The 18339-nt window shown below is 43.8% G+C and overlaps 2 protein-coding genes across 3 annotated transcripts in view; one reads left to right on the forward strand and one right to left on the reverse strand.

The window, feature by feature from the left end:
- The window catches only part of ubac2 (UBA domain containing 2), a 328535-nt gene that overhangs the window by 59493 nt on the left and 250703 nt on the right, over positions 1–18339 (forward strand). For both annotated transcript variants that reach the window (XM_070891399.1, XM_070891398.1), the window contains one exon: positions 2831–2937. In XM_070891399.1, the coding sequence (XP_070747500.1) occupies positions 2831–2937 (107 nt within the window). The remainder of the gene's footprint in view (positions 1–2830; positions 2938–18339) is intronic.
- Positions 14051–15210, reverse strand: gpr18 (G protein-coupled receptor 18). Its single transcript, XM_070891395.1, has one exon. It carries the CDS (start codon positions 15180–15182, stop codon positions 14202–14204), a length of 981 nt encoding a protein of 326 aa, XP_070747496.1. The 5' UTR covers positions 15183–15210; the 3' UTR covers positions 14051–14201.

The raw sequence follows: 18339 nt of genomic DNA on the forward strand, positions 1-18339 counted from the left end.
TTACAGGTGGAGTGTCCCGAATCCGGGACCCTCGGGACCGAGGCCGTTCCGGTTTTTGCGTTTTGCCGGACTTTGGAACATCGTTCTGATGTCATGAATCCGGAAACACCCGAGCCCAGGTTCGGGTATTTCCAGATTTCGGAACATCAGAAAGGTGAGGGGTGCTCGCTGAAGAGCTGTTCGAGTCGCCGGGCGATGAGGCAGTCAGGCGGGGCCCCGCCGCTGTGGAAGTGATTGGGCAGGGCCCCGCTGAAGAGAAGCTGGTCGGGCGGCCCTGTCGCGGAGGAGGTGTTCGGGCGGGCCGGCAAGGAGGCCCCGAGGTCGGGCAGCAGCGGCGAGGTGAGGCCCGAGATCAGGTGGCGGCGAGGTGAGGCCCGAGGTTGGGCGGCGGCGAGGGGCGTTGCAGCGAGGCCCGAGGTCAGGTGGCGGCGAGGAGCAGTGCGGTGAGGCCCATGGTCGGGCAGCGGTGGCACCTCGAGGTCATCAGGGTCTGGAACATTTTACGGATTCTGGACAACCCTGCCACCAATCGGTCCGGAGTCCAGATTCTGGAACATTCCGGATTCCAGCTGCACCTGTACTATATTTTGTTTTCTAGTTGTTCTTCTATTTTCTCCTTTAGTAGGGACTCCCTTATTTTTTTCGACCACCGATGTTAAGCTGGCTGGCCTATAATTCCCTGGTCATGTTCTATTCCCCTTCTTAAATGTAGGTATTACGTTTGCTATCCACCAGTCCTCTGGCACGACATCTTTTTCGAACAAATTATTAAATATATTTAGTAATGTCTCTGCTATCTCTTTCCTAGCTTCGTTTAAAATGTGTGGATGCAGTCCATCCAGACCAAGGGTTTTATCCTCTTTGAATTCGATTAGTTTATTTAATATATATCCTCTTTTTATTTTAAATGCACTTATCTCATCATCCAATGTCATGCCCACCTGTTCTACCTCCCTGGTAAATACTGATGCAAACTAATTATTTAATATTTCTGCCATCTCTCTATTGTTACCTGTGGTATTATCCTGTCTATCCCTTAATGGCCCTATTCCCAACCCAACCTTCCTTTAATTATTGATGTGTCTGTAAAATATTTTACTATTTTGTTTTATGTTCCTTGATAATTTAATTTCATAATTTCCTCTTTGCCTTCCGAATTGATTTTTGACTTATCTCCTAATCTATTTGTATCCTCTCTTATCATGCACTCCCCTGCTGACTATGTACTTAATGTATGCCTCTTTCCTTATCCCGAATTGTTCCCTTATGGCTTTATTCATCCATGGAGTCTCATTAGTGTTTAGTTTGTTCTTTCCTTTTAGCGGAATATATTGTTCCTCCACTCTGTTGAATACCGTTTTAAATGTTTCCCATTGCTGTTCTACATCCTTGTTTACCAATATTATGCCCATTTTATTTTCCCAAGTTCTATTTTCAACCCCTCAAAATCAGCTTTTCTCCAATGTATTACCCTGGTTTTCATCATATTTATGTTCTTCTCAATTATTGTCTTAAAGCGTATTATATTATAGTCACAATTGCCTAGATAGTCACCTACTTTTACTTCTCTTAGCTGCTCTGGTTCATTCACCATTACTAGATCCAATAGCAAATCCTCCCTTGTTGGGCTTTTTACATATTGGGTTAAAAAGGAGTCTTGTACACATTGTAGGAACTCCGTCCACTTATCCATTTTACCTACCTCTTCCGCCCAATTAATATAAGGGTAGTTGAAATGCCCCATGATTATTGTTCTATGTTTTTTACTCATTTCCCGAATTTGTCTGCATATTTCTTTCTTCCTCCCTTCCACTATTAGGTGGTCTGTCGATTACACCTATTAGTGTGATTAATCGTTTGTTATCTTTTATCTCTGTCCATATGGATTCTGTTTTTGTCTGGCAGATAGCTGCGTCTCTTTTTTTTCTACTGCCATTATATTATCCCTAATAAGTACAGCTACTCCACCTCCCTATTTTCCCTCTCTATCTTTTCAAAATATGTTATACCCTGCAATGTTTAATTCCCAGTTCTGATTTTTCTGTAACCATGTCTCAGTAATGCCTGCTATGTCTGGTTCCTCGCAATGCATGATTGCCTCCAGCTCCCCTGTTTTATTACGGACACTGTGTGCATTGCTGTATAGAGAGTTTAACTCATTTTTAATAGGATTTCCTCTCACTTTATATTTAACTATCTTTTTAGACTCTTGTTCTGTAACTCTCTTTATTCTTTTGCCATCAATGTCTTCTCTTTATTCTTTCCTGTGCTCTCTTTTCCTGTTTTGTTTATATTTATACTGGTTGCATTTTTTGTAGATCCCTCCCCCCATCTTACTAGTTTAAAGCCTTTGCCAACTTCCTATTTATCCTTCTGCTAGGACATGGGTCCCATCCTGGTTCACGTGGAGCCCGTCCCATCGGTACAGCTCCTTCCTGTCCCAGAACTGATATCAGTGTCCCATGAAAAGGAACCCCTCTTTCCCACACCAGTCCTTTAGCCACGTGTTAATTCTCCTGATCTGTGCAGACGGCGATATATTTCCAAGTCAGGCTGGTGTGTAACGTGGAGGGGAACTTTCAGGTGATGGTGTTCCCATGTGCCTGCTGCCCTTGTCCTTCTAGGTGGTAGAGGTCACGGATTTGGGAGGTGCTGCTGAAGAAGTCTTGGCGAGTTGCTGCAGTGCATCCTGTCGATAATACACACTGCAGCCTCGGTGTGGATTACAGTCAAGCATGATAAAGGTTACATTTTTCTGGCTGTAATTGTATGTATTAAATACTAATATCTGTGGTTGGTTACATTGAAAGTTGTTATCTCTTTTCTATAGTCTTTCCTTCTAGGTTCTTGGGTTCTGTCTGCATTTATGGACTTACTGCTAGTGGAAACCCTGCACCATACACTTGACATGTCTGTGAGCATCTTGCCATCTGGTTTGTAAGTTAATATTCATTTATTGTTTTGTTTTATTCCAGACAAATGACAGGTTACTTGTTTTCCGCCCCACCCGCCCACTTCAGGATTTAAGCATATAATCCAGCTCTGTGATGAGGGACTGCTGCATTGTTGGATTTACACAATGCATTTCACAACCTCAGGATGTCTCAAAGCACTTTCACAGTTAATGAAATACTTTTGAAGTGTAGTCACTGTTATAATGTAGGAAACGCGGCATCCGATTTGCTCACAGCAAGATCCCACAAACAGCAATGAGATAATGACCAGATAATCTGTTTCAATTATGTAGGATTAGAGATAAATATTGGCCAGCACCTCCCAACGGGGAGAACTACCCTCTGCTCGTCATTGAAATACATCATAGGATCTTTTACGTCGACCCGAGAAGGCAGACGGGGCCTCAGTCTCATCTGAAAGACGGCACCTTCGACAGTGCAGCACTCCCATAGCATTGCATTGGGAGTGTCAGCCGAGATTTTTGTGCTCAAATCTCTGGAGCGGGACTTGTACCCATGACCTTCTGACTCATAGGCGAGAGTGCTACCCACTGAGCCACAGCGGGCACTTTGAATGTTAAGCTGAGGCCCCGTCTATTGTTCAGCTGGACGTTAAAGAACTCGCCACAATTTTTGATAAAAGGCAGACAGTTTTCCTGGTATCCCAGCCTACAGTTCTCTTAAATCAAACGCCATGAAAAAAAGATTTACTGGTCATTCCTACCATTTGCTGTTTGTGGGACCCTGGGCCATTTCTGAAAAGTGGTAAAGTACTATTGTCATCAGCTAAAAATAAACCCATTTATTTTAGAGATACAGACCACAGAAGAAGACTTGAGGCTGTAATCATTGTGTATCTAGTCACATTACAACAGTTCTACGTTTATTTTAAGCCTCACAACCAATGTTCCCTGTAGGCTGTGTTTTGTTCTGCCCGGCCTGTTTCTTTTAGTGCACGGTCCCTTTAAATTTCAGCGTATGTGCGTTTTTTTACAATGGAGAAGCCGGTGAGTGATCTTTGCGGGACCTTTCCCATTATGCGGCCACGCAGCTTAAAGGGAACATTGCTCGCAACGTAATCCTGGTTCGTCCTTTGATAATTTAAAATCAAAATAGAAAATGTGGCAATACTGCATAAAATATTAGTTAATAAAGCAGTTCTAATTTAATCACTGAAGATTTCCTCGTTCTACACTGTGGTAGAATAAACTGTGAAGTGGCTATCAGCCATGGCTCAGTGGGTCGCGCTCTCCCCTCCGAGTCAGAAAGTTATGGGTTCAAGCCCCACTCCAGAGACTTGAGCACATAATTCACTCCCAGTACAGTACGGAGTGAGGTGCTCACTGTTGGATGGTCAGTACCGAGGAGTGCTGTCGGAGGGTGATTGCTGCACTGTCTTTCAGATGAGGCGTTAAACCTCGCTGCCGTCCGTCCTCTCACGTGGACGTAAAAGATCCCAGGGTACTATTTTGAAGAAGAGCAGGGCAGTTCTCCCCAGTGTCCTGGGGCCAATATTTATCCCTCAACCAACATCACTAAAAACAGATTATCTGGTGATTATTACATTGCTATTTGTGGGAGCTTGCTCTGCGCAAATTGGCTGCTGCGTTTCTCACATTACAACAGTGACTACACTCCGAAAGCGGCTGTAAATGTCCTGAGATCGTGAAACATGCTTTAGAAATGCAAGTTCTTTTATTTTTCTGTCAGATCAGTTGGATGTCATGGTTGGAAAACAATACTCTCCGAGAAATTCTTTCCCTTGGACAGAAGCTGATCTCTTTTTTTTGATTTGATGATATGTGATCTGACAGAGCTGCTCACTGTGAGCGTGATAAACAGACAATATTCTTTAATTCGAAAATACTTTGGAAAGGGAGACAAGTACTGAGGATCCCGAAAAATACCAATGTGGTGAAATTGGTCTTTATCAGTAGCTGGAAATGGCCGCTAGCAAATTGTCCACCTGTTTTACACCATGTCTTATTTTCTTTCCTGTTAAAATTAACGGGACAGAAAATCCAGTGCAGTGTAAAACGGGGGACCAGTGGATGTGGTGTATTTGGATTTTCAGAAGGCATTTGATAAGGTGCCACACAAGAGGTTATTGAACAAAATTAAGGCTCATGGGTTTGGGGGTAATATACTAGCATGGATTGAGGATTGGTTAACCACAGAAAACAGAGAGTAGGAATAAATGGATCATTTTCGGGTTGGCAGGCTGTAACTAGTGGGATGCCGCAAGGATCCAGCTATTCACAATCTATATCAATAATTTGGATGAGAGAACCAAATGTAATATATCCAAGTTTGCTGATGATGCAAAGCTAGGTGGGAATGTAAGTTGTGAGGAGGCTGCAAAGAGACTTCAAGGGGATATAGACAGGCTAAGTGAGTGGGCAAGAACATGGCAAATGGAATATAATGTGGAGAAATGTAATGTTATCCACTTTGGTAGGAAAAATAGGAAAACAGAGTATTTTTTAAATGGTGAGAGATTGGGAGATGTTGGTGTTCAGAGGACCTGGGTGACCTTATACATGAATCACTGAAAGTTAACATGCAGGTACAACAAGCAATTAAGAAAGCAAATGGTACGTTGGCCTTTATTACAAGAGGATTTGAGTATAAGAGTAAAGATGTCTTACTGCAATTATATAGGGTCCTGGTGAGACCGCACCTGGAATATTGTCTCTTTACCTAAGGAAGGATATACTTGCCATAGAAGGAGTGCAATGAAGGTTCACCAGACTGATTCCTGGGATGGGGGGGGCTGGTGGGGGGGGGGTGGCGGCGGGGGTGTAATTGTCTAATGAGGAGAGATTGAGCAGACTAGGCCTATATTCTCTGGAGTTTAGAAGAATGAGAGGTGATCTCATTGAAACATACAACATTCTTACAGGGTAGATGCAGGGAAGATGTTTCCTCTGGCTGAGGAGTCTAGAACCAGGGGTCACAGTCTCAGAATAAGGAATCGGCCATTTAGGACTCAGATGAGGAGAAACATCTTCACTCAGAAGGTGGTGAATCTCTGGAATTCTCTACCCCAGAGGGTTGTGGAGGCACAGTCAATGGGCTGGATTTTTGGGTTGTTTGTGACTGGGTTTTCGCCGGGTTTTGACCCTCCACGGCGAAAAATGGGGCGGTGAGCTCTTTTGCGTCCGGGCGTGATACTCGGGTTGGGTTTTGCGACGAAGCTTAGAAGCACCGCCGGGGAGAGCTGTGCCGGGTGTGCAACGGCTCTCCTTGCGATACCGACAGAAGTTTTGGCAAACACCTAACCCATACGCCCTGAAACGCACCCCGCGATGACCGTCAGGAAAACGCAGCGGTCCAGCCCTGCCGGCAAAAAAGGTAAGTTCCAGTTTTTATTCTTTTATATTTTTGTAGCGATTTGTGTTGTAAGGATGTCGGCAATGTTTTTGTTAATTTTTGGTGGGGAAGGGCCAAATGACAAAAGTTGCTCCAAACAGCGCAAACGTTAATCGGGCGGCAAATTTCCCGCCCCACCTCCGTTTCTGCCCCGAAAACGGCAAAGCCGAAAATCCAGCCCTTTGAGTATATTCAAGACAGAAATCAATAGATTTTTGGAGATTAAGGGAATCAAGGGATGTGGGGATAGTGCAGGAAAGTGGAGTTGAGGTAGAAGATCAGCCAAGATCTCATTGAATGGCGGAGCAGGCTTGATGAGCTGAATGGCCTACTCCTGCTCCACCTTCTTATGTTATGTACTTATGTTCTTTCATTTTAATTCAAGCTGGAGACAATTAAGGTTATTGGTATAAGAGTCAGAGGGGAGACGAAGGGAATTTATTTTTACACAGCGAGTTGTTGTGATCTGGAATGCGCTGCCTGACAGGGTGGTGGAAGCAGATTCAGTAGTAACTTTCAAAAGTGAATTGGATAAGTACTTGAAGGGGAGAAATTTGCAGGGCGATGGGGAAAGAGCAGGGTGAGTGGGGCTAATTGGATAACTCTTTCAAAGAGCACAGGCATGGTAGGTTGAATGGCCTTCTTCAGTGCTGTAATATTCTATATGAATTTCAAATTGCAGTGTTTATAGCAGTTTTTTGATCTTTTCTTTTGACAGCTCCAGCTATTACTTTGCTTTCCCATTTTATGGACATATAGTTGGTTGGTAAATATAGGCAATCATTTTTTTCTTCACTTTTATGTTAGGTGATTTGGTTTCCATAATAGGGGCCAGGTGCCACACAATAGAAGGGTTCTGTGGTGGTAACGATGGTGATGAGCAAAATTGCTCATTGCTTTGTTTAGAATTGATTAGAAAAATAGAAACATAGAAAATAGGTGCAAGAGTAGGCCATTCGGCCCTTCGAGCCTGCACTACCATTCAATAAGATCATGGCTGATCACTCACCTCAGTACCCTTTCCTGCTTTCTCTCCATACCCTTTGATCCCTATAGTAGTCAGGGCCATATCTAACTCACTCTTGAATATATCTAACGAACTGGCATCAACAACTCTCTGCGGTAGAAAATTCCACAGGTTAACAACTCTCTGAGTGAAGAAGTTTCTTCTCATCTCGGTCCTAAATGGCTGACCCCTGATCCTTAGACCGTGACCCCTGGTTCTGGACTTCCCCAACATCAGGAACATTCTTCCTGCATCGAACCTGTCTAGTCCCATCAGAATGTTATATGTTTCTATGAGATCCCCTCTCATTCTTCTAAACTCCAGTGAATACAGGCCCAGTCGATCCAGTCTCTCCTCATATCTGCTATCCCGGGAATTAGTCTGGTGAACCTTCGCAGCACTCCCTCAATAGCAAGAATGTCCTTCCTCAGATTAGGAGATCAAAACTGAACACAATGTTCCAGGTGAGGCTCACCAAGGCCCTGTACAACTGCATTAAGACCTCCCTGCTCCTATACTCAAATCCCCTAGCTATGAAGGCCAACGTGCCATTTGCCGCCTTCACCGCCTGCTGTAACTGCATGCCAACTTTCAATGACTGATGTACCATGACACCCAGGTCTCGTTGCACCTCCCGGTGCTCAAGGCGGATAAGTCGGTCAGGATATGTGGCGATTACAAGGCCACCATCAATCGGGTGTCACTCCAAGACCAGTACCCGCTACCGAGAGCGGAGGACCTCTTTGCGACGCTATCCGGTGGCAAACTTTTTTCAAAATTGAACCTGACCTCAGCTTACATGGCCTAGGAGCTGGCGAGTGAGTCGAAGAAGCTGACCGCCATCACGACACACAAGGGGTTGGTTGAGTGTAACAGATGTCCGTTTGGGATTCGTTCGGCCGCTGCGATCTTTCAGCGAAATATGCAAAGCCGCCTCAAGTTGATCCCAAGGACAGTGGTTTTTCAGGACGACATCCTCATCATGGGTCGCGATACTGAAGAACACCTCCACAACTGGAGGAGGTGCTATGCAGACTGGATCGGGTAGGGCTGCGACTGAAAAAGGCGAAGTGTGTCTTCGCTCTAGAGGTAGAATTCCTGGGGAGGAGGGTAGCAGCAGACGGGATCAGACCTACTGTGTCCAAAACGGAAGCGATCCAGAGAGCACCCAGACACCATAACACGACGGAGCTGCGTTCGTTCCTGGGGCTCCTGAACTACTTTCTTTCCAAATTGAGCACGCTGTTAGAGCCGCTACATGTGCTCCTACGCAAAGGTTGCGATTGGGTGTGGGGGGACAGCCTGGAAAGGGCTTTTGATCGAGCACGCAATTTGTTATGCTCCAACAAACTGTTAATGTTATATGACCCGTGTAAGAAACTTGTTTTAACGTGCGATGCATCGTCCTATGGGGTTGGGTGTGTGTTGCAGCATGTGAATGCCAAAGGTCAGTTGCAGCCGGTAGCTTATGCCTCCAGAAGACTGTCGCAGGCAGAAAGGGGCTACGGGATGGTAGAAAAGGAAGCGCTAGCATGTGTATATGCAGTAAAAAAAATGCACCAGTACCTGTTTAGCAGGAAATTTGATCTGGAGACAGATCACAAACCCCTAACGTCCTTTTTGGCCGACAACAAGGCCATAACTGCGAATGCATCGGCCCGCATACAGAGGTGGGCACTTACATTAGCCGCCTATGACTAAAGAATTCGGCACAGACCGGGCACTGAAACTGCCGATGCACTCAGCAGGCTCCCACTAGCCACCACTGAGGGGGCAACTGAGCATGATGCTGAAGCTTTCGAAAGTGAAGGCTCACCTGTGACAGCCCGTCAGATTAAAGTCTGGACAAATAACGACCCGTCACTGTCTTTAGTTAAGAAATGTATCCCGAATGGGGATTGGGCAACCACGTACGGGGCATGCCCTGAGGAATTTAAACTGTTTCATAGGCGCAAGGATGAACTCTCGATTCAGGCCGATTGCCTCCTGTGGGGAAACCAAGTAGTCATGTCCCAGAGGGGCAGAGAGGTGTTTATCAGAGAACTTCACAATGACATTCCATAGACTCTGGATCCGTTCCTATGGAGTGGAGGGTAGCCAATGTAACCCCACTTTTTAAAAAAGGAGGGAGAGAGAAAACAGGGAATTATAGACCGGTCAGCCTGACATCGGTAGTGGGTAAAATGATGGAATCAATTATTAAGGATGTCATAGCAACGCATTTGGAAAGAGGTGACATGATAGGTCCAAGTCAGCATGGATTTGTGAAAGGGAAATCATGCTTGACAAATCTTCTGGAATTTTTTGAGGATGTTTCCAGTAGAGTGGACAAGGGAGAACCAGTTGATGTGATATATTTGGACTTTCAGAAGGCTTTCGACAAGGTCCCACACAAGAGATTAATGTGCAAAGTTAAAGCACATGGGATTGGGGGTAGTGTGCTGATGTGGATTGAGAACTGGTTGTCAGACAGGAAGCAAAGAGTAGGAGTAAATGGGTACTTTTCAGAATGGCAGTCAGTGACTAATGGGGTACAGTAAGGTTCTGTGCTGGGGCCCCAGCTGTTTACATTGTACATTAATGATTTAGACGAGGGGATTAAATGTAGTATCTCCAAATTTGCGGATGACACTAAGTTGGGTGGCAGTGTGAGCTGCGAGGAGGATGCTATGAGGCTGCAGTGACTTGGATAGGTTAGGTGAGTGGGCAAATGCATGGCAGATGAAGTATAATGTGGATTAATGTGAGGTTATCTACTTTGGTGGTAAAAACAGAGAGACAGACTATTATCTGAATGGTGACGGATTAGGAAAAGGGGAGGTGCAACGAGACCTGGGTGTCATGGTACATCAGTTATTGAAGGTTGGCATGCAGGTACAGCAGGCGGTTAAGAAAGCAAATGGCATGTTCGCCTTCATAGCGAGGGGATTTGAGTACAGGGGCAGGGAGGTGTTACTACAGTTGTACAGGGCCTTGGTGAGGCCACACCTGGAGTATTGTGTACAGTTTTGGTCTCCTAACTTGAGGAAGGACATTCTTGCTATTGAGGGAGTGCAGCGAAGGTTCGCCAGACTGATTCTCGGGATGGCGGGACTGACATATCAAGAAAGACTGGATCAACTGGGCTTGTATTCACTGGAGTTCAGAAGAATGAGAGGGGATCTCATAGAAACGTTTAAAATTCTGATGGGTTTAGACAGGTTAGATGCAGGAAGAATGTTCCCAATGTTGGGTAAGTCCAGAACCAGGGGTCACAGTCTAAGGATAAGGGGTAAGCCATTTAGGACCGAGATGAGGAGAAACGTCTTCACCCAGAAAGTGGTGAACCTTTGGAATTCTCTACCACAGAAAGTTGTTGAGGCCAATTCACTAAATATATTCAAAAAGGAGTTAGATGAAGTCCTTACTACTAGGGGGATCAAGGGGTATGGTGAGAAAGCAGGAAAGGGTACTGAAGTTTCATGTTCAGCCATGAACTCATTGAATGGCGGTGCAGGCTCGAAGGGCCGAATGGCCTACTCCTGCACCTATGTTTCTATGTCACACCCGGGCATTGTCATGATGAAGGCAATTGCCAGGTCACACGTTTAGTGGCCAGGAATAGATGCAGACCTGGAACTTTGTGTTTGCAGGTGCAACACGTGTGCTCGGCTGGGCAATGCACCCAGGGAAGCCCCCCTTAGCCCCTGGTCCTGGCCCACCAAGCCGTGGTCACGCATCCATGCGGACTATGCAAGTCCTTTCATGGGAAAAATGTTTTTGGTTGTAGTAGACGCCTACTCCAAATGGATTGAGTGTGCCATTTTAAATTCAAGCACATCCTCTGCCACGGTAGAAAGTCTACGGGCAATGTTCGCCACCAATGGTCTACCAGATGTCTTGGTCAGCAACCATGGCCCGTGCTTCACCAGCACTGATTTCCAGGACGTCATGGCAGGCAATGGAATCAACCATGTCAGAACGGCACCGTTCAAGCCGGCCTCAAACGGCCAGGCGGAACGAGCAGTGCAGATAATCAAACCGGTGATGCTCAGAATCCAAGGGGGTTCCCTACAAAGCCGCTTATCACGCCTCCTGTTGGCCAATAGATCCCGACCACACTCGCTCACAGTGGTTCTACCCGCAGAGCTGCTAATGAAAAGGACGCTCAAAACCAGGTTATCCCTTATACACCTTACTATGAAAGAAATTGTTGAGAGCAGGCGTCAGTCACAATGTGACTACCATGACAGGAATGCGAGGGCGTGATGTATTGATGTTTGCGATGAGCAGTTTTCAGATGAGCTCAAAAACAATTTTGTATGCCACATATTTGCGAAATATATCAGAAGTGTCAAGTGTCAGTTAAAACATATTACACATTTCTTATTTAATCTCCGTATACATGGAATTTTTGTTTTAATAACATATTCAGCACCTTTCACTTGAGCAAAACTGCAGCCTATGCATTCTGTTCCATTGATATTCATCACAGCTCAAACTAAATTGGCAATTATCAAGATCCCGGTAATCCCGAGATGAAAAATAAATATGGTTGAGAAAGGCCATTTAGCCCACCCATTCAGATTGACCATACAGCAACCTCTCCCATTAAATGATTCTAGTTTTTTAGCCTTAACTGTTGTACCTAGGAATCTATTCCGCTTGTTGATCACTTGTTATGTGAAGGGAAACCCCTTGAGATCTGTCCTAAATTTGCCCGTTGCTAAGTTTGAACTTGTGTCCTTTTGTCCTGATGACCTGATTTCAATTTTAATACTGTTCCAGAATTACATTGTGGTACACTTCCATCAAGTTCTCCGGGCACTTTCTTCCAAAGTTAAAAAGCGAGGGTATCTCTAATCTTCTGTTGTCCACGCATACTAGGGATTAATCTTGTTGTTCATCTCTGCACCATCTTCAGGTCTGAATACTTTCCTTGTATCCTGGTGATAAACACTGACACATTAGGCCAAATCTTGCTGGGACAATAACCGTATGTTAACGATGCACACTGTTCATGTGCAAATCGGCCAGCAATTCTGGGGATGAAGAGATACGCCGTGAGTTGCGAATCTCCAGAAATTGTTTGTCGATTTACGCTGTTGCACAAACGGCATCTCAGCCTCCTTTTTATTTTTAAGAACTTGCTGGATTTGTTCAACTTTCTGGACTCGTTCAACTTTCTGGACTCATTCAATTCGCCGCAGAAAGTTCGGGCTGGTAATTAATAGCGCAAGCACCTTTTTAACATGTTAATTGTTCATGCAATGCCAATCAATCTATCTGTGTCCCAGAAAGGGAATACTTCAAACTGTGGAGTCTCATTCCTGCACCTCCCAAACCTGCAACCTCTACCACCTAGAAGGACAAGGGTAGCAGGCACATGGGAACACCACCATCTGCAAGTTCCCCTCTAAGTCACACACACCATCCTGACTTGACACTATATCACTGTTCCTTCATCGTCACTGGGTCAAAACTCCCTCCCTAACAGCACTGTGGGAGTACCTTTACCACATGGACTGCAGCGGTTCAAGAAGGCGGCTCACCACCACCTTCTCAAGGGCAGTTAGGGATGGGCAATAAATGCTGGCCTTGTCAGCAATGCCCACATCCCAGGAACAAATATAAAAAAAGTAAATTCTGCTTAAAGATTAAAATTTTTTTAAATGTTTCCTTTTTTCCTCTCTCCCTTAATCCAATCTTTCTTTCCCTCTCTTTATTTCTCTTTATGTACCTGATTTGACTCTAATTCATCCTATTTCCTTCTCCATCGTTCCTCTGTCTCTTTCTCAATCCTTAAATCTCACGGATTAAGGAGATAGACTGTTGGTCCCGTTGTTCACTGAGGTCCCAGACGGCCCCGTTGTCCTCGCCGCGCCGTTATCAGCTCGCACTTCCAGCAAGATGTGGCGTGAAATTTTTTTCACGCTGAAGTGAGGGAAAAATAGGGCACGCCATGAGATGCCCCACCCAGCAAGATATTTGGCCCATTTATTCAATGTGTGAACTGAACACAGCAGTGTACTGCTTAACTATATCTTCTTCTGACTTGATGATGCAGTAACATAAAGTGCCTTATATAGTGCCTTTCACGAGCACCGGACGTCTCAAAGCCTTCTACAGCCAATTAAGTAATTTTTGGAGTGTAGTCCCTGTTGTAACGTGGGAAACGCGGCAGCCAATTTGCGCACAAGCAAGCTCCCAAAAGCAGCAATGACCAGAAAATCTGTTTTGTTATATTGGTTGAGGGATAAATATTGGCGAGGACACCGGGGATGATTCCCCTACTCTTCTTCGAAATAGTGCCATGGGATATTTTACATCCACTTGAGAGAGCAAATGGGGCCTCGGTTTAATGTCTCATCCGAAAGACGGCACTTCCGACAGTGCAGCACTCCCGCAATACTGTACTGGAGTGCCAGCCTAGATTTTTTGTGCTCAAGTCCCTGGAGTGGGACTTAAACCCCCAACCTTCTGACTCAGAGGCGAGAGTGCTACCCACTGAGCCGCAGCTGACACAATGGCAAAGTTGTGAAATTGCAAAGAGGCATCATTCCATTACCAAATATTCAAGTGACGTCTAAGAATTTATTCAGACTAAACTAGATGAGAGCAGTTTTACACAGCATTATATAGAATTACATTTGCCTGGTGCCCTGGCCAATATTCTGCCCTCCGAGAATGCCGTCTAAAACAGATTAATTAGTCACTCTAGTGGTGCCAACATGGGTACTGCGTTCACACATGAAACAAAAGTCGCCTCTTCAAAAGCATTTCAGTATGCAACGTACTTGGAGATACCTGAATGCGACGGGGCAGTACATAAGTTCAAATATTTGTCATTTTTCCTTTTTCGAAAGACGTGTCTCGTTGGCTTTCATTCTTCACATATCACTGATGTTGATGTTGCTCAGCGAGCGGAAGCTTCCAGTTCTGAAGCTTTTCCTTCGCACGCTTCTCAGATAGTTCCGATAGTAGATGACACTAATGACTCTTGCCTGAAAGTGCTTCGACACTATATAATACAGGATTATGTCAAGACACGTGCTGAGGTTCATCAAGAATGTAGTAAAGGCAGCCCAGGCGTTGAAATTATGGTGGCCATTTTGTAACAGTAAGAAAACGAAACAGATGTGATACGGAACAAAACAAACCAGCACCTGAATAATGAGCGTCACAATTATTTTTATGGACTTTTCTTTAGTTTTTGGTTTCAGTTTAGATGTTTTTCCTTTGAGAAGACTCTTGATGATGGTGCAGTAGCATCCTATCATAATGAACAAGGGCAGCAGGAAAAAGAAAATCACTCTAATAAGGTTCACACTGTTGGCTTCCTTCAAGTGAATGATGTCAAGCATTTTCAAGCAGGTCGTGAAGTTCGAGGCCCTGTCTGGGTCGTTCTTTGAAAACATAAATGGCAGAACAGACGCAATGGTCATTATCCAGATCCCAATGCAACTTGCCGCAGCTTTGCCGATGTTACGGAGCTCCCTGCTGTGCTTGGGTTGGACCACTGCCATGTAACGGTCGACGCTGATGAGAGCTAAAAGCCACAGGGCAATGCTGGGGTAAAATATGGTGAGGGCGGCATTGATGCGGCAGAAGACGTCACCGAAGGGCCAGTAATTCTTCCCATAGTAGATCATGCGGAAAGGTAGCAGGACTATGAAAATGAGGTCCAGCAGAGCGACATTCGTCATATATATGTTCACAGATGTGCCTTTTTTGGTGGTGCAGCTGAAGACCCAGATTGCGGTCACGTTAACAACCAGTCCAATAAGGAAAACAATGCTGTAAAAGATAATTGCACCGACTCTGAACTCTGGGGGCTGCTGTTCCAAGAGGCTGCTGTTCGGTATTTGCATTTTTAAAATGTGGGTTTGAGACTTTCATAACCCTGCAATAAAGGTGTTGGAACAAAAATAATAAATTAATATTGGATAAAAACATTATTTATTTATTTTTTATGGGGAAGAATTTACAGCACAGAAACAGGCCATTCGGCCCAACTGGTTCGTGCCGGTGATTATGATCCACACAATCCTCCTCCCAAGCATCCACATCTCACTCTATTCTTCTATTCCTTTCTCACTCATGTGTTAATCTAGCATCCCCTTAAATGCATCCATACTATTCGCTTCAACCACTTACTGTGGTAGTGAGTTCCACATTCTCTCCACTCTCTGAAGAAGCTTCTCCTGAATTCCCTGTTGGATTTTTTAGTGGCTATCTTATATTTACGGCCCTTTGTTTTGGTCTCCCTACAAATGGAAAATCTTCTCTACATCTATCCTATCGAACACTTTCATAATTTTAAAGGTCATCCCCTCAGCCTTCTCTTTTCTATGGAAAAGACCTCCAGCCTGTTCAATCTGAATGAAATTATGTTTTTAAATCTAAGAACTTGAATAAGGTAAGACCTTCCATTCATATCGCACTTCAGCATGTCCGAAGTACACCCCAAAGTATTTCACAACAAATTCATGACTTTAGAAGTGCGATCACTGTTATGTAGGTAACTACAGCAGCCAGTTTGATGCCAGATTTGCCACGGCAGCAACCTAGAATAATAAAGCAAATGTTGGCAGTGAAAAAAGTCCAAAAATTGCAAAAGTAGAGGGCCATCTAAGCAAAACCAACTTGTGCATCCACTAAAATGGAACAGAGGGCGCATGAAAAAACCCTCTCACTTTAAAAAGACACCACTGTGACAGCCCATGAGTTGGAGGTGGGGCAGGACTCGCAGCAAACAGTCTATTTTAAACCAAACACAGTCAATTTACTCAGAAAACAGCAAAACAAAGTCTATTTACAGTGTCTATTTTAAAGAGTCTGCAGCAAACGCAACCCCTGACTGAAACTGCAGCAAAGTCTCCTGATTAAAAACAGGATTAATTCTCCAGTAAAATGTAGTGAGTGGAGTATAATTACACAAGACAAATTATGTGCCTAAAAGCAATTCCAGTCACTTACAGCAGTGGGGACTCCAGGCACGATTGCAGGGACAATTACCCAGTCATCTCCATTCTGGCTGGGAACAATTGTGTTGCTATGTGCAGCTGTTTTCATGGGCAAGATTTGCACTGTGTTCAGCTTGACGTAAAATTCAGTATGGGACCGTGTCCGTGCTGTTTAAATATTTGGACGGGGAGGTATGGGCTTGCTTCCATTTTAGGCTTCGAATCACCCGTTGGAAAATTTGAACCCCCGTGAATTGGTCACCCAATTTTCTGGCACGCACCCACTGCTGCAGAATTGATCCCTGTTGAGCGCAACTATATAAGGGAGCTGAGTTAACATTGGAAGAGATAAGAGTTGTGAATCTAGCTTTGGTTCAACATCAATCTGGTTATGTTAATTCAATTAACTTACAGGAAGTGAGCACTTGGCTCAAGCTTGATCGAAACGAACCAAACAAACCAAAATACATTGAGATAATCATAATTCTGATCTTATCAACTACAGCCTGTGACAGTGTTCCTGTTTTTTTTAAATAAGTGTTTATGTTTTAAAGAATACAATCACAAGTAAACCAGATTGGTTTAAGATATATGTATTCATTCTCTGTCGTGTTACTTGTTTAATACAGTGTGGTACGTGGTCACTGGGCTGTTCTTAACACGTATACAATCTGCTTCTGTGCAATAATACTGTTCTGTTAATTAGACTAAGTAAAGAAATGAAAACCCATTCACTGGTGAGAATGTAAACTCTTCCACAAATAACTTGAATGCTGCATTGTTCTTCATAGAATGACACAGCTCAGCGGGAGTCCATTCGGCCCGTTGTGCCTGTGCCGGCTCTTTGAGAGAGCGATCCTATTTTTCTTACAATCTAATTGAAAAGGCATAGATAATTGATGAAGTGAAATTTCAGGGGAGAGAACAAACCACAAATGTAACAGTAACTGTAAACTGATTATATTTAATTTTTATGTTTATTTTCCAAATTGGTCTGCGGCATTTGCTTCTTGAAAGTCTGATTTAAAACCAGGACTTTATTATAGCACAGTAAAAACCGTGAAAATTGATGTTCTGGGATTTGAGGCCCTTACAGTAAGGCGAAATGCAATGTTAACCCGTGTCTGTTCTACATACCATTTTCTGTTCCCCAAGGCAGGGTTGACTAATAGTTGCAGTTTCGGATATCTTTAAACAAATGATTCAACGCGAAAACACAACAATGTTTTAGACATATTCTTACCTTAAGTGGACTGCTTCAGACAGCAAAATGTGAAGAAGTCAGATTGAACAACTAAATGAAGTATGTGTTTCCCCTTTTTATCGTTGCTGTTTCACAGGTTTCTAAAATAGCAGTGAACAGTTTGCAGATTAATGCATTTGTTTGGGGCGGAAGTAATGTCACCACTGTTTAAATTAAGCTTGCCACCAGGAGTGTTAAGAGCGCCTAGCTTCTTTCAAGATTAGTTGCACAGACTGTCTTCCTCATGTCAGGCTTGATGAAGGTCTTTCACTTGTAATGCAATGCGCGCCTCTTAGTTTTTTGTATCTGTTTCGTACTGTTATTATAATGATACCAAAATCCTGAACTTGCGAGACAAGCTTGGTTTAGGAAAGTTTGCTTCTCATTTTAGATAAAATAATCACCGACCCAAGGAATCAATGAAATAATAACTCTCTGAAATAGTCATTTAAATTGCAATGGACGTATCGAGACTTGTACTTACTGGAATTTTCCTCTGTGATAAGTTGTAGGAAATTAAAAAGAAAAAAAATACCTTTTCAAAATCTTAAAATCTTGATTACATCTACAGATAAGATTCTTCATTGGCCGGTTAAAAAAACCACACGCTGTCAAGTGTCAACAGGAAATGTGCTTTACACTGCATTTCCATTTCCACACAGACACAAATATGTGCCTATAACTAAGATATTTTGGTAATTTTCTACCCCAGGCCATGTTAGGATAATTTAAGTAGATACGACTACATGAAAGCTTACAAAACTATAATTTTCCCATCAATATTAGGTGATAAGTTAATAAATCTCACCTGAACATTAG

Source organism: Pristiophorus japonicus, chromosome 10 (assembly GCF_044704955.1).
Source record: "Pristiophorus japonicus isolate sPriJap1 chromosome 10, sPriJap1.hap1, whole genome shotgun sequence".
Lineage (NCBI taxonomy): Eukaryota > Metazoa > Chordata > Chondrichthyes > Pristiophoridae > Pristiophorus > Pristiophorus japonicus.